General features: G+C 35.9%; 1 protein-coding gene across 1 annotated transcript in view; it reads right to left on the bottom strand.

Annotated features, from left to right (window-relative positions):
* Window positions 1–17,304, bottom strand: part of MMP16 (matrix metallopeptidase 16) — a 180,041-nt gene that overhangs the window by 33,812 nt on the left and 128,925 nt on the right. The window contains exons 5-6 of the mRNA XM_009635560.2: window positions 16,474–16,635; window positions 13,308–13,525 (exon numbers count right to left, since the gene is read on the bottom strand). Coding sequence (XP_009633855.1) covers window positions 13,308–13,525; window positions 16,474–16,635 — 380 coding nt within the window. The remainder of the gene's footprint in view (window positions 1–13,307; window positions 13,526–16,473; window positions 16,636–17,304) is intronic.

Below are 17,304 nucleotides of genomic sequence, written 5' to 3'. Positions count from 1 at the left end.
TAAGGAATATTTGAGTTTGTGTGCCTACATTTTTTTCTGTATCTTCCCTCCCCCCTGCCCCTGAATTATACTGTATCTATTTCTCATCAGTCTGAAATTGTTGACTCCGCATTTGTAAAGAACAGACATACAAATACATGAAAATCGTCCAGGACAGACTTATCTTTGTCCAAGCAAAACAGACTAACCATTCTAATGAAATCAGAATAATTGTGTTCTCTCTACTTGTCTGCCCTTATCACTTTATCAGTTGTAATATGATGCTTCACCATCTCCCTGAGGGGTGAGCAGGCTATTTTAACAACTAGGACAAATATGTCTGAGTCATCAGGCTCTCTGTAATGACTCGGGCACTCCCTGAAAATCAAAAAGGCCAGAGGAGATCAAACTCAACTCCTTTTCTTTATTTTTATCCTCAAAACATAGGGATTAAATCAGCATGGAATAGAGGCTATGGGCCTAGATAACCAAAAGTTACTGACAATCCAAGAGAAGGTATGACCTGCTTCATCAAAATTTCTAGATGCAGGCGGGGAAAACACTGAAAGAAGTCAAACGGAGAAATTAGGATTAAGCCAAAGCCATAAATACTTGTTTCTAGTTTCTTTGATCCAGCTAGATACCACTGGCAAACCAAGAAGATAGGAAAACTCCAGGATTCACACAGGATTCACTTTGTAAAAAATCATGTTCACCTACATGAATAAGTCTGTCGCTTGTGAACTATGGCATGTCTAGGAAATAATTTAGCATAATTTCCAGCTACAGGAAATTCTAAGTCTGTATTCACTGTGGAAATAAAATATGAGTCATTACCATTCACTCTTGTTGGCCAAAATCTTAAGAAAATGAGGGAGAAACAAACTATATCCACCAAGATCAACCAAAACCAACTATAAAAAATCTATTCTTGATATTGTAGGAACACAGAAACGAGTACTCCAAATATTTTTCCTAGATGTGATACATATATTAATTTCCTTTAAGCAGTGATCATTTTACTCTAAAATGAATTGTGATATATTTGTTAAAATTTATGAGACTTACACTGTATCACCTGTCTTTTCATATTTCTGTCGTACCCATAAAATCATATACATCTGTGTTTCTCTCCATATGCATATGTGTGTCCCTGCCCGTGGTAGGGGGGTTGGGCTAGATGATCTTTGAAGGCCTCCTTCCAACCCAAACCATTCTATGGTTCTATGATTCTATGATTTTATGACTAATAATAGGAAAGCATTCACAAGAAAGTAAGAGAAAATAAAACATTTTAACAAAATCAAAATTGGTCAAAATGTTCCTAATAGAACAGTAGCATTACAACTTGTAAAGAAAGATGGATGTCAGTGGGTGAGGACATACCATGAGCTGATGGAAACCACAATGTATGTGTCATACACACATACACAAGTGCAATGCATGAAAACAGCTGTGTTGGTAACAATTGACATTTTTTCCCTCTCTGAAGACCTAAAATAACCACGTCCCTCACTTAAAGCTTCATAAACACTAAAGCCAAATTTCATAGTTTTGCAATACAGATGCAGTTAGATGTGGTCCTAACTGCTGATACAGCATGTGCTCATCTTACCACTTACCCTGTCTCCCTGCCTTCCCCACACTGTGCATTGCATGGATTCTCTGAGGAGACCAAAAGAAGGTGCAGTGCCCTGATGAGTCATGTCAGAACCACAGGTGGGAGCAAGAAACAGTGACTAATTTAAATATTTCCTCCTGGTTGCAGTAGTTTAGGACAGTCCATGCATAAACAAGAGACCCAAGCTGCTCTGACCAGTCTGGGGCTGTCAAGAGCATATCCCTTTCCTTTTACACAGTCTGTGTAGGGGAAATGAAAGAGGACCTACCCTACTCACTTTAGGGCCATACCACCTCTGTCCACATATGCATACTTATAATGAATAGATATGAAAAGATATATATCAGCCTTCAAAACTGCATGGGCTGGTATACCTATATGTAAGATTTCTGAAATCACAAAGTAGAAACATGTAGTTATTCAGGTTAGAGCTGTGGTTTCTTCACAAAAGGAACAAGGCACTCGTAAACAATGTAAGAATACATTTAATTTTATACATGCCAACATTTCTAAATTCAAATAAGTATATTTATGTTACGTTTCCTTTTTTGTAGGAACAAAAAATTATCCTCAGTGGCCATGGAAGTCAACTAATGCAATACTCTGAAGGCCAAGATGTCCTAATCTTTTGTCCCAAAATCTAGCTATCGTAATCGCACAATTGAGGAGACAAGTGTTGAGAGATAGATTGAAACTGATGAACTAGCTAACTAAACACTTAGGTAATGGACTAACAAGAGGCTGTTTGTAAATCATCAAATGGCTTACAAAAGTCCACACAAGTCACTTGTAAATAACAAGGTGTGCAGATCAGGGCATAACCAAATTCAGATTTTAAAAATACACACTGTGATTTGAATATATGTTGCAAATAACTTAATCTTTCCTGTTGTTTTGGGTATGAATAAAGCAATAAGCTCTGATAACCTTGATAGCATATGAAAGTAGGGGAAGACAACGGAATAAACTATGTAAGTGAGTGTATGGGGATTATTTTGGATTCAAGCCACTGCAAGCTAAGACGCTAATATATGTTGTTTGATCTCATTTTAATGCTTGTCATCTATGAAATTGTGCTGAAAATAAAATTAAACAAATCTGGATATCAAATCTAGCTTTGAGTAGCATGGGGCAAGGCTAGGTAAATCTTCCTCCCCATGGAAGTGGCAGGATTAGAAAAAGACTGTAGAAGCTCCCACTGTAATCAGTGGGTGAACAGCGATATTCTTGGAGTGACCCAGCTTTGAGGTTGACAGCAATGGCCAAAGAGAAAAACAGGCCATTAAGGGTGGCATATCCAGCAAAGAGCAGCCAACAGTGACATCCGTCATGACAACACAAATATAAAAATGGTAGATATTCCATTGTCTTTGCTCACTGTCTCTGTCACTCAGATACAGGGATTAGATTATGAAGAAAGTGATGGAATTTCTAACAGTGAATATCCAATATTGTAAACTACATCTAATTACAGATAAATTGGGAATGTACAATTTGAAATAGTAAATGACTATATGGTATACCTATATGTATGATTCCTGAAATCACAAAGTAGAAAAGATGTAGTTATCGAGGTCAGAGGGTGTTAGGTGAGAGGGTGTTACAAAGGGCTGGCCAGACATCACTCCAAAACGTCAGCAAAGGCTCCATCATGATAAGATAGAGGAGAAACACTGGTGAACTGTTAGGGAGAATGGGAAAGGATTAAACTCTGTCATTATCAAGTATAACCTTTGATCTAATAGAGTCTATTCTCCTCAGTGAAGGTATTCGGACCGGACAGATATGCCAAAGCATTAATTAAAATGATCCCTGCCTCATTTTGATTTATATACTGGACAAGTAGTATAATCAAATTTGATTTTGTATAGGAAAACTGTTTTTGATTTCATATGGTTGGTATTAGAAGCTAATCTGATATTTCTTGTGTTATTTTACATATTACTCAAAATAGATAGTCTCCCTGTAACGTCAAAGATAATTAATTCTGAGTGAAATCTTGAATCTGTTACAGTCAATGGAATTTTTTCCCATTATTTTCAACTGGGCCACGTTTTCTCTCAGTAGGCAAGGAAGGCAACACTTCAAATTCAAGTAATAGCTTACAAGAAAGAATAAAATATAGGATTTAAATAAATATCTATTATAACTTCTTGATATTTTTCAATAAATATTCAATAGTGTGAATAAAGTTTCACTGATTTGTTGAAATAATAAACATGGATGTTGTTCTAAGTTATTTAAGACCTCAACTGTTTAGCAGTGTAGTGTTTTGTACAGGAAACAATTAATTCAGGGGAACAAATAAGATTAGTTTCTTTTCATTGAAATGCCTGCTAAACTACAATGTGGACCCTCAATCCTTTGAAAGAGAAAAAAAAAAGAAACAAAGAAATTAAAAATACACAAATACTTCTGGAGTATAAAACTTTAGCTGTAAGTGAAGATTAGGCAAATATTTCCAAGACTGATCAGTATCACTGCTTGAAAAAGTTTACATCACAAGCCATTCCAATTGTTTCCCAAAATGTTTACCTAAACTAGTTGAAAGGCCAAAATTTTGTACAACAAGAAATTTTAATTAAGCCTTGTGCTTGAAGTGTTTCTGCAATTACTCCCTTTGGTTCCATTAGGATGTAGCTCCAATTAAAATGTATTGTTAATATTACAAGATAACACTAGCTGGTGGTACTAAATTGAAGATATGCCTCCATGTAATTTTAGATTATTCCTTGCTGTGAGTTTTTGCAATTATTTTTTGTCAATAATGGTTTTTTCTATTCTCTTGCCAATGAAATATTTTAATCAGTTCACGCAAACATCGAGTCTCTGAAAACAGACAAGTTCTACAAAATTAGATACCTTTTGTACTCTAGTATTCAGTTAAAGTTTTTGTTAATAATTTTTGTTGTAGTAAATAACAAGTGAAAAATTAAAAGGGTCACAGGATTCTCTGACTGCAGCAAGCAGACATTGCAGCTCTGAGGGAAAAAAATCAGGATTTGATCTTTCAACTTTAACTCACATCATTAGTCCCTACTCAAGTGATTATGCCCACTGGGGGCTTCTGTGCGTACATTTTCCCCATTGAGATTGTCTGTCTAGGCTTGAGTTATTCATAAGAAGTAAATCTGCCAGATCAAAGTCTTTCACGTGCATTTGTTTATCTGTATTTTTAATGTCTTTCACTTATTTAATATTTCTATGCAGAACTATATTTTTTTCTGTATTTCATACATAGTATGTAAAACTTGTTCTGATCAAAAGCACAGTTAAGTTAATGGTCAACAACTTCTGGACATATGGGGAGAAAAAAGGAACAGTTGTATTCAATGACTAAGAAAAATAGTAATTCTAAATACACAAGTAACACCATATAAACATGCTATCATTTGCTGGAGGATCCTGCAAATTTTTATTGGGGGGGGAGTGTGTCAAGAAAAAGTCATCATTCTAGTTTTTATTCAGTATTGTTGCAAGTACATTCCTAAGAATATAAAAAAAAAACCGACCTTTTTCACAAAAGGAGTAACAGAGATCTTCAGACTCCACCAATTTCACTCTATTAAGAAAAAACCCAACCCCAAAAACACTTCTAAAGAATGAGTAATTCTTGGAATTTTGGTCTATGATTTACAAATACTTAGTTTCACATTTTTCAGTATTTACTAGATAAAAACTGTATCAGAAAAAAAAATCATGTTTAACTGTCCAAACCTTTATGAGCATTATCCCAAATCCTCCCTCCACATTTCTATATGGGTTCACACAAGTACTTGAGTCTTTCTGTTAAGCTCAGTCTGTACACCCCATTGCGAAAACTCTTGAAGAGTTTGAAGTGTCTCATAATCCGTGAGGTCTCTCTGGGGTAGGGAGTGCACTTTGTGTGTATCATCATGAGTTGGTGAGAGTCTTACAGAGACAGGACTGCATCAGTCTTTGAATAAGGTGTTTTAGCCCTGACCCTAGAAAGGAGGGTGATTTCCTCTGAAAGCTGAGACAGGGGAAGGAGACAGCAGAGGATCTGTCTCGCACAGGCGGAAGGGGTGGACATTCCTTCCCCTGCAGTCCCCTTGTTAGTGCTTTGTGAGCAACAGCCACACACCCCAATCTCCTCTGCCTGGTCTCTTCTTCTGAGCTGAATACAGAAGTCACAAAACAGTATCCTGACCAAATCTCACTAGCTGTCACCTCTGAGGGCCATATCCCAATAGACATGATGGATCAAATGCTACTGGGAAACAAATGGGTGAAACAGTCAAACTTCAGTGGACTCACAGAATGGCTGAGGTTGGAAGGGACCTCTGGAGGTTTTGGGAGAGTATGAAGAAATACTTGATCCCTCCTTTGGAGGAAAGTGGGGAAAACAGGTAACACAGAAACATTTTGGGAGGCTATGCCTTTCTAATGCTCCTATTTCAATTGCTACACAAAATCACAGAAGGGTTGAGGTTGGAAGGAAATTCTAGAAATCCAGCTCCCTCCTTTGACAAAGCAGTCAGTTACAGCCAGTTGACCAGGTCTGTGTCCAGTCAGCTTTTGAGTATCTCCAAAGATGGAGACTCCACAACCTCCCTGGTCAACCTGTTCCAGTGTTTAATCTGTAAGGCTTTACAAGGAAAAAAAAAATTATGTTTAAATTTAATTTAGACAAGGCATTCTGCCTTGTTTTTCTTTCAGGGAAAAGAAAATTCAGAAGGATATTAGTCTATGAGGGCAAGGTGATGTCTTGGCGCAGCTGTTAAATCTGCCTCTTCTCCCTGGACTGTAGTGCAATGCACATCATCCAGACTCGTAGTGCGTAGGTAGTCAAGCAACAGGTACCATTGTGTCATGCAAAAAATGGCATGAGAAGAAACAATATGAGTTTTGCATGTGAGAGCTTATTTGGTTCAAGACGGTGTGAGCAATTACATGTTAACAAGATGGTAACGCCGCTTGCATTAGATTAAATGCTTGTGTGGTACACTCTTGGGGAGTCCACATTCAAAGATGCCAGTGTCTAAGGGATAGCTGCCCTTCAGAAAAATCTGAATGACATGTATATTGGAACTGTTCGGCCTCAGAGGACAGACCGTATCTAACTAAAAGCAAAGCAGATATGATGGACATGAGAGGAGCTCAGTACCATCTGCTCTGCTACTGATCAAATCCTTTTACACCACATTGCCAATGAAAACATAGCCTTCTGGAAAAAAAAATAGTACTCTCTCTTCTGACAAATCTAAAGTCCCGCTGAAGATACTGAGTCATGCATCCTGCTAATGTTATACTTTTTAATGGGCTAGTACATGAATAATAGGAATTTTATTAGCCAGATAGTACAGATTGTTAATCAGTTCAAGTTGCTTACAGGTTTCAATAACATGTATATCCATTAAACTGACACTCTTGTAAATAAAGCCCTAATAATATAGTTATGATTTTTTTTAGAACTTTCTATACATAATATTTTTATGTGTACAAATATACCTGTAGGTTAGTAGGTGCTAGAGAATAAGTAGAATTATGACTGGTTTGCCATCTTTCGAATGGACATAAAACTGTGTAATAAAGTCCAAGACAATTTTTTAAAAGGTGAGAGGGTAGAAGTAATTTTAACAGAACTATTTTGGTACAATTATTACCCAGGTGATTACATTCTTGTCTAAATTCCTTTGCAGCTGGATGGAATATACTACCTACTTTCCATAAAGTGATGAACAGACTGTGCTTTCCATTTTAAACCTGTGAAATGTGTTAGCTAAAACGCTTTCCTAGCTTAGAAGCACATTGAAAGGTTTAGGTAACATTTGGAAAATATTTTTACGTCCGTCAGTGAAAGTATCCATTTATCAAAAATATACAAGCTATGAATTTTTAGTATTCCAGCATGTCCCGGCTTTTTTTCCTTCTTGACATCCTACAGTTTGTTTTTGTGCCACAAAACATCCATCCTTACATTTCCAATGGACTTGGTCTACTGTGATACACTGAAGTCCCCACTGAGTTTTTGTTGCTTTTCTCCTTTTTTTTTCCAGCATATAACCTGAATTACCTGAATTAAAGCAGCCCTCTGAATTAAAAAGTGGTAAATTCCACCAGATTGTTCTTCCTAACATAATGGTATAAAAAGTAGGGGAAAGGAGTCCGCTCTCTGCACATTTAGTTACTTCTGACCTCCTGTTCCCAGTCTTTTACAGCTGAGATGTTTAGTGGTTTTCCCTCTCAGATCCCAAAGAATCTACTTCCATAAGCATCCTCTGCTGAACTTTCCCAGGCTGCGACTGAAAACCCAGACATCCACAGCATCACACGACAAAAACCAGCTACACAAACAAACCAGGAGAGCTTTGTTAGAATGTCTGCTTTCAAATGCGGTGGAGTCAAGTTTCATACTGTAGCTGTTTCTTTGTCTCTACTTTTTCTTGTTAGTATTTTCCCTCTGTCTCACAGACTTTTTTATTAGACCTACCAGTTATGATTAAATAGCCAATGCTAAAATGCTTTAAAAATTCCTCATGTGTTTACCACAAGAAACAGAGGTGGGTTTTTTTTTTCCTTTTGTGTTTAAAAGCATACTCTATATAAATACACAATTCTGAAAGGGATATTAAATGGCATCTATACAGTTATGTATGAAAGCAACTGCAGTCTAAACTAATGCCAAGGGATAATGACAGCCTAATTGGCTTGGCTTGTTTGGCACGTCATAAATGTTTTTACAATGGTTCTTAGCAGATGAAGAGTCAGAAAACAAATTTCTGCAAGTTGTGGAGAAATTACTATAAAATAGTAAAACACAGCCTGTTAAGGCCTTCCTAAAATTGGTTCCATATTCTACCATCTGTTACATTAACATTTCAGAAGACATTTCTCTGAGCTGTAAATGCTATTTGTCTGATGGACAAGCTTCTTTCTCTTATATTACATTTCAACAAACACCCTCGTATACAACAGTGGTTAAAAATGCTGTTCTTCAAGGAGCGAGTTAACTTTTCCAACATGACTACTAAAATCATTACAGATTATATAGGATCCATTCATTTGTTTCTTAAGGATTTAGCATTAAACAAAGAAAGGACCAGTGCAATCTCTATGCAAAAACCTGTGTCACATAAAAAAAGAGCAGTGACCTGGCCCTCTAACATGCTGATTACTCAGGACAAGTTCCACACATTTCGTGCTTACTTTTCTAGATGTAGCTTGTTCAAAAACCTAAGGATTTTGTTAAAATATGTGAAACTGAAAAGGACATTAAGAAAAGGGATATTATCAGCATTAACACAGATTGTTGAAACAGAGCTAGAGATAATTTTGTTGCCAAGGAACAATCAGTGTGTAGAGTCAAACACAAGCTATACATGCCTCAAAAATAACAGAGTAAGCAACCAGTGTTATTTGATCTGCACCCTTTGAGAGATAATACATTCTGTGCAACTATTGGCTCCCTTGAACATATTTTTTAACTGTATAAAAGGTTCAGAAGGTGTTAACATAAGTACCTTTATTGATAGGACATCCTAGAGTATCTTCAAAACTGTTTTGCTACAGAAGACTGGAAAAGCAGTGTGAATTGCACAGCACCCAGGAAGAAAGTGGAAATAGATGCTGTAAACATCTTCACTAATGGATCTTTTCCAGTCACCTTAGACAACAGGGTTCCTTTTCATGACACAGTAGCACTAGAGGTACTCTCAGGAAACTTTAAGGAGAAGACAGTATTGTCGGATACCACGTATTGCTACATACAATGGCTGAGAGGTTTTTCCATTAAAGGCAGACAGTGTCGTACCACTCTGCACAACTTTCCCAGAAATGGAAGATCAATTTGTTTTTCTCCATTTTCAGCCATTTTCCGTGTCCCAGGGGAGTTCTAACTAAACAAAGGGAGAAAATAGCTGGAGAAAAGATTGGAAATGAGAGTGACAGCTAAATACTAATTGCATTCAGAATAAATACAGAAACTAACTGGAATCTCAAAATAAAAATTTGGCATTCATGAATTTTGGCATAGAAGTTCTTCTGTCCTGGTGCTTGCTTATACCAGTTCAAGCACGTAATAATTAATAATAGCAGTAATTAAAAAAACCTGCATTCAATTAAGGCAAACTTCATATATTTTAAAATATCAGCTGATGACAACTGAAACCAATGGTTGCAATACACAGATTTTAAGTAATATTTTTCTTCTATAACATACTGTATCTCCAAGCCTTACAGCTAGCAGGGGGATTTTAAGGGCATCTAATTTAAAGAATTCATGGAGAAGTCCTTTTGGCACAATACATTTATATGCCAGTAATACATGTATATTTGATGAAAAATAATTTTATTTTCCTTAAAATCCAATCATTTCTACCAAAAAAAATTGATCTGTGAAACTCTAATTTTATTTGGTGATCTTTGGGGAATCTTTAACAAGTTGATTGCTTTACTTTTGTGTTTACTGTTCATGTTAGATAAAGAACTGTTCCTTTTTATTTAATTTCTATAACCCTACAATTTTTATCAAGCATTGCTCGGATTGTTACTTTGTCAAAGTGATGGCAAAATAGAAAGGGATGGATAAGTGTAAATTCTATTTTTCCTTTAAGTTTACTGTTATTCAGTTTTACTCTGGATATATCCACCTGAGAATGCCAGATAGTCTTAAAACCACAGACAAAGCTCATCAATTTGACTGAACATAGAAATTGTTTTTAATATTCTGATACTCGTAAGTATACCTAACAGCTCACAGCCGAGAGAAAGCAATCTTCTCAAAATTAATATTGTTTGTCATCTACTATGAAAATCCACAGTGTATCTCAAACTCTTATCTTTCATGCTTCAGTTTTATGTTTAAATTAGAATTTAATTGCTCAAAAGGGCTCACATTCTTCAACTCTGTGGCTAAGTTCCCAAGCAATTTCAAGGATTATTTAAACAAATTGAGCTCCTGAGCCTGAGACTTGCCCATGAGATAAAAAAATGGCTATTTCCAATTTGAAATAGGTACATGGCATACATGCCATTCAGAAGGCAGTAAAATCTGCCACTACACAATCATTACAGACCTGCAGATACAGACAAAGAAAGAAAAGGATATCATTTGATTAGCCTCCAACTTTATTAATTTAACTCATCTGGGAACTATCCAGCAATAATTCTTCCAATGAAGGTCATAATTCTTTTTTAATTGTTTCCACCTGGTACAGTACTGACATCAATCCCCTCTTCTCCACCTTTCTGTACTTGGCTCTCAGCCCATCACTCATGCCTTCCCAATCTATCCTTGTACTTGCATTAAGGGGCAAGGGCAAAGAGGTTTGGTTTTTTTGTTGTGTCAGACCAAAAAACCTCCAGCTTTGCTTCCTCCATTGCTGGATACTTTCCCTGTTTTCAGTCCCTATTCCTGTTTATACCTTCTGAGAATTAATTCCTGCCCTGCTCCTGCTGCAGTCTGACATGATGAGCTTTTCCTTATAACCTGCCCCCGCCTGAGATTCTACAAAGTAAGTTGAAAATTACAAACAAGCCCTGACTTTTCTAATTCCTTCTCCCCTTTCCTGCTCCTTTCATAGTCCTCCCCATACATCAAAAAACACCCCCACCCCTCCAAAAAAAATCTCAAACAGGTAATAAAACTCCTTTAGCAGACAAGAATCTTCATTAGCAAATCAATGTACAATCCAGAAGGTTAAGGCCTAGTAACTCAAGCATTCAAAGACACTAAGACTACAAAGTCAAGACGTAACTCAACTCCAGTGCTTAGCATGCTAAACCAGGTCATGTCTTGCCATGTTCCCAGGTACCCTGAGGAGAAAAGGGGAACTGTGGGGCCCTTAAAGAAATTTGGACAAAGGTCATCTCTATTTTCCCTTCCCAACACATTGCTTTTATGACTGAAGCAACTTCATTTTGGAGAGTAAGACTCTAAACATGAAATCTGTAAACACTCTGTTACAGGTCATTTTTCTCTGACACAGTTTTACCTTGTTTCCTCATTAGGGTGTGGATCATGAATGGAGTTTTAATTTTGGAACATAAATGAAGTTTGCACACTAATAAGCACACAAACTGTGGAGTAAATGTGTAGTGTTAAGGCAGTAAGCAGTAAGCATTTTTGGAGAAAACTTAATTTGTATTTTCAATCATAATAGCTAAGAATGATTAGTAATGGTGGTGAATCTATTTATCCAGGAACACAGACTTGGCTAGACAGGAAATTTTGTATTAGTGGGGTAGCATTTCACTATTTATCGATTTATGTCTAAAATAAATGAGAATATGTTCTATTGCTCTTGAGGTGGATGACACGAGATTGAAGTAGGTATTTTAATATCCTGTTTAATGTCAAGTTAGAAAATTAGATTCTTCCTTAACCTTTGAGTTTTAGTCATAAAAAGACTGATGGTTCAGGACCTCCCAGGGTTTGAAGGTATACCATCTATTCAAACGGAAAGGGCTGACAGCCCCAGGGCTGGCAAAATCCTTAGCTGTTTATGGGAAATATATTTCCTGCCCATTGGGTTGTGAAGGTAGCTCAATAGTTTTGAATGAATTCATGTAAAGCTATTTGTACATATTTTTTCAGGTATGCTAAAGAAAGTGAAAGCCTGGTTAGCATTGCTAATAAGATTTATCTGCAGTGATAGATTACACTGAAAGAAAACATATAAGGGAGAAATGGGTCCTATCAGAAATGACAACAAAAGCAATTGAACAGGGAGCTTTATGTTTTGGGGCAAATTCATTGCAGTTCCCTTGTACTTACACTACTGCAGAAGGGAAAAATATTATCTATTCATGTGAAAGGCCCTTCTTTCCTACCTATAATGTTGAAGTCAAAAAGAATCATATCATATATTTACAAAACAAAGATCCCACACTTCCTATTGCTTAAGCAAATTTGACACACCAGTGGTTCAAAATAATAGATTATCTTGTTGCTTTTTTCTGGAACATTTGCACAGCACTACCTGTCAGTAAATTGGTTTAAGATTTAAGAGACTGAATAATAATGGTTCTGTAATTATTCTTCAACATTCAATGCCTTCTGGAAACCATACTGCAGTTCATCCTCCAAAGATAGCTTTGATGTCCATAAGTTTTAGCAAAGCCCTTCTATCAAAAGATTGCCTTTCAGTTCAGTTTCTTTATTTTGATTTGTTGTATGTACCACATTTTCAGCTCAGAGCAAGAAGATGAATGGAAATAAACAATGACACATTTACAATAGGATTTTTGTGGCACAGACCTTTACTTAGATATTGTGGTTTCAATGCAACCACAACACAATGACAAACTTCCTTTTTAAATGACAGATCTAATTGCAAAGTTAAAATTACCCCAAGGGGAAAAAAAAAAAAAAAAAAAAAAGCGTTGAAGACACAATATCTACTGTATGTCTGGATGTGGCTGTATTCCCAACAAAATAATTCCTATTATTCATGAGTTGATTTACACTTTTTATCTCTCCATAACATGCAGCATTTATTTACCCTTACATTTTGAGGCATTGCAGTTTCTGCTGACATGGGTATTTTCCGAAAATAGAACATTACAGCAGTCCTCTGCTAGACATTTAAGCCATGTGTATGTTTATTTTTTAATTTCTTTCTTGAACTTTCTAACTGTGAGCAGGCTGGGAAAGTGGAGTCATGATGAATGAGAGTTTGCTTTAAAAAAAAAAAGGAGAAATGTAGACATTTGATGTAACATTGAAAAATTCACAGCCTCCTACCTTGAAAACAAACATTTCCCGGCGAAGAATAGCCAGAGTGTTGAAGTTCCCATCACAGATGTTAGGCTTGGCTCCAGGATAGGAAGGTTTGTCGCCAGTGGGTGGCCGGGGGGGTTTAGGTTGCCTGTCGTTCTTCCGTGGGTCTGCTGGAGGGATTGAACGATGTGGGGGCACTGTTGGCAGAGGTCTTGTTGGTGGTGGGATCCTATCAGGTGGACCTTTAAAAATATAGCAGCTGGATGTAATTTACATGCTCACCAGTGGCACTCAAAGAAATACACAACAAATACCTGCTGTAAGCAGTGCAAATCCTACAGTGGAAGGGGAATGGAAAATGTGACTTAACATACCTTTCTTGCGTTGTTAAAGTGTATAATGAACAACTACCATAAAACCAAGGCACAAATGAAGAAAATAATTACTTTTCACTATCCAGAATCTTCCTTCCTTATTAGAACAATGTTCCAGTAAAACCTGCAAAGGTTGCCTAGTCCGCCGTCATTTCAGATGAGAAGTAATTCATAGCACATACTTTACCGAGTAAGAACTTTTAAAACAGAAAGATAGTCTTTATCTATTGTACAAAACATAGGAAAAAAACCCCACATGTTCCTAGTAAGATCATCATCATTTAATGAATTTTCAACCCGTATTTTTAACTCATCAATTAACATATGCATATATGTAGCATACCTAATATTTCCTACTGACCCAATCTGTAGACCAAGTAATGTCATGTGCATTAGTGACAGGACATTCCCAGCTTTCCCCAATGCTCCTTGCTATGTGTAGGAGATCTTGAAACTAGACTTCAAATCCTAGGCATCCATATAAACAAAAATCATAATTCACATGCTTTCTTTAATACTCTGAAATTAATTACATGTTATTTTAATTGTTATTTTCCAGTGAGTCTTACAAAGCTGTATACCTGATAATTAAAGGAATTGTTCTGAGGATAAATGGGTTAAAAACAGCTAAAGTGAAAAACTAAAAGATGGAACAGCAGTTTTAAAAAAACATTTTTTTTCTTTCAAATACACTTTCTGTCATAATATACAGAGTTTGATAACAGGTGAAATAACTATTCCACTTATAATTTCTCTACCTGAAAGTCAAAAGGCCATTCTAGACAGATGCTGTTCATAACCCTAATGGCGTACTGAATGACTTGTAATGGGTGTACTGACAGTGCCTTTCCCTTTCTACACATACTACTATGTTTACTTATATTTTCCATGTACAAAAAGATACGTTTCAGCTGGATCAGTAAGATTTCTGGAAACAAGATGAACACTTTAATTTTGCTTATTCTATTTAGGCCTCTCTCCAAATCATTTAAATACATAATCAATTTTTACTTAAAAAAAATAAATATCATTTGCATGACCAGCTTCAGAAAGACATTTGAGTAGTAAGACAACTCTAAAACTACATAAATGGCATTTGAATTTCTGATACTTTTTAAAAAAAAAGTATACTTTTTAATGTACAAGATGGACTATCTAAGGAAATACTAAACTCGCCAAATGGTTGTCATACAATTTAATAAGGCATTTATTTCATTCACAATTTTAAGGTTTGTGACATTTATAATTTACAGTTAATAATGGCATTTCAAGGAATACTGCAGACCAAAGTAATTATTTGAATGTGTGACTTTTTTTTGAGACACATTATTCCAGATCACCTCTTGATTTTAAGGAAGAAAAGGAATCAGTTTGCAGTAGCTCATGTGGGAAAGTTTTTAAACTCAAACCAAACTTTTCATATGCCATTTGGTGGTGATGTCAGATATTACTTCCCAGGGATAAAACATTTCTCCTAATGTATAGCCCACAGCTGTTAGAGCTTAGCAGTTAGTTTTCAGAAAAGTATTCTTGTCTAGCCCTTAAGTCTAGACTACCAACTTATGAGGTCATGAGAAATAACCTTCCTTCCAGCTAATCATACAGGAAAAAACCTAACCAAACAAAACTTGATCAGCCAATCATTTAGAAATTGGTATTTACGTTTTATGAAAATATGTATCAGTGCTTGTTATTACAATATTTTTTAAAGCGTGTTAATATAAAACACCACGGAGGCTGCAGAGTTCGAGTTAGCAGTACAGTAATTCTACACGATGATAGCTGTCCTTTCTAGTAGTAAAGATAAACAAGGAATGACCCTGATAATATTTAATATAAACCTGACAAAACTTTAAACTGAAATTAATTGTGAGTAAAAAATTAAATCCAATACAAATTAACTGGGGAATATTAAGCAAGGCAATTCCAAATGATATGTACTGGATACATAGCATTAACATAGAGATACCACAGATTTTTCAATGTAGGAGAGAAAAATAAGTTATATTTTTAAAGAAAATACCTGACTATTTAACAGATACCAACAGAATCAAAGTCTTTAAAACTAAGAACAAATGCATGTCTTTGGAAATGTAAGGAACAATAATATGGGAGTTAGTGTTACATTCAACCCATAATCAGAATAATGTGATCGGTTTGGCTTTTTTTTTTGGTTTTGTTTCAACTACCTTGCCTTGTCAAACTGAATTCAATTTATGCAGAATTTATTTACATCACAAATGTCTTATATCAGGCCACAGAAAACCTAAACAAACATATTTTTAAATAAGGGGGCCTTTTCCCCCCTAGGTAGTTCAAAATCTTAGGCTGGTAGGAACATTCTTTTGAAATCAATTTGCTATATTTATCACAAGAAAGGGTCTTTCTGGGACCACAAATTTTGTACACCCAGGGAACTGTTTAGTATTATAACTGATAAACTGAGAAGCAATCAATTAATCCAGTTACATAATCTTGGACTACTGTAGAAATAAGCTTGCTATGGTTAAAGGCCTGCATTTCTTAATATTTTCATAGTTTGGGATTCTTTTTTCAGATATTTTATTTATAGCTTTTCAAAACATTTAAAATTACTATTCTAGCTGAGTAAAAATTTGAATGCAAATTGTGAACAGTGAGAAACGCAGTAATAAAGCTTCATCAAAATCTTTGGCCTACTCACAAGAAGGCCTCTGGCATAACAACTGGCAGAGTTTACACTGACAAACTCTTCTGGAGACGTGGTATGGACAGGAGGACCTTAAATGTATTCAAAACTAAAAAAACTTATGTTGCTTAATTAGATTATGACATACCATATATCTTCTGGATGCCCTGTAAATCATCATTAGGTAGTTTGAAGTTGTCAGTTTCCATATACTGGTAAAATGGAGCCATGATTGCAGTGGGATCATTAGAGTGCTCCAAGCCCAAAGCATGTCCAAGTTCATGCACTGCAACTAGAAACAGATCGTTTCCTGTGAAGAGAAGAAAGGAAGAAAAGACCTTTGAAACCATAAGCATAGTAACAGAAATAACACAAGTGGAGGACTCTGCACTTGCAAGACATTTTCACTGAATTTGAATTTTACAAGGTAATGCTTACTAATAAATCATAAGCATAATGTGGTAGCGAAGGCAGCTTTCCCTTTTTTTAAACAAGGAAACCATTATTGTTACATATATTATATGATACTCTTACAGATGCCTTAAGTGTAATCTTTTTTAACTGATGCACACAGTTAATGTAGGGTTCAAGTGTCATACCTCATGTCTAGGCTTGTGTGCAATTTTTGACTTGAAGTTGATGTTGCAGTGAACCTGACTAAAAATGCTTGCATAAAGACATAGTTCCAAAAGGAAAATACCATTGTTGTATGTGTTAAACTCCACAAACTGAGGACTACCTATTTAGGACAAACCCCACAGGCAACTTAGTCATCCAAGCACTTGTAATCAAACACCTACTGATTATTTGTAGATGTTGTCCATTTCTGAATCACCATGACTGAAATCCTAATGAGGAAAATATGGGAGTTGTGCTATCCTTCTCAAAATAAGATACCCTTATTTCTTTTCATTGTGTAACTCCCTTATAAGTGTAGTTGCTTACTTAAGTATTAGAATTTTTTTGGGTTTGTAGGTCT

The sequence above is a fragment of the Egretta garzetta genome, unplaced genomic scaffold, assembly GCF_000687185.1.
Source record: "Egretta garzetta isolate BGI_Z169 unplaced genomic scaffold, ASM68718v1 scaffold453, whole genome shotgun sequence".
Lineage (NCBI taxonomy): Eukaryota > Metazoa > Chordata > Aves > Pelecaniformes > Ardeidae > Egretta > Egretta garzetta.
The sequence above is the reverse complement of the archived record's forward strand: the minus strand, read 5'-3'. Positions and strand labels throughout refer to the sequence as shown.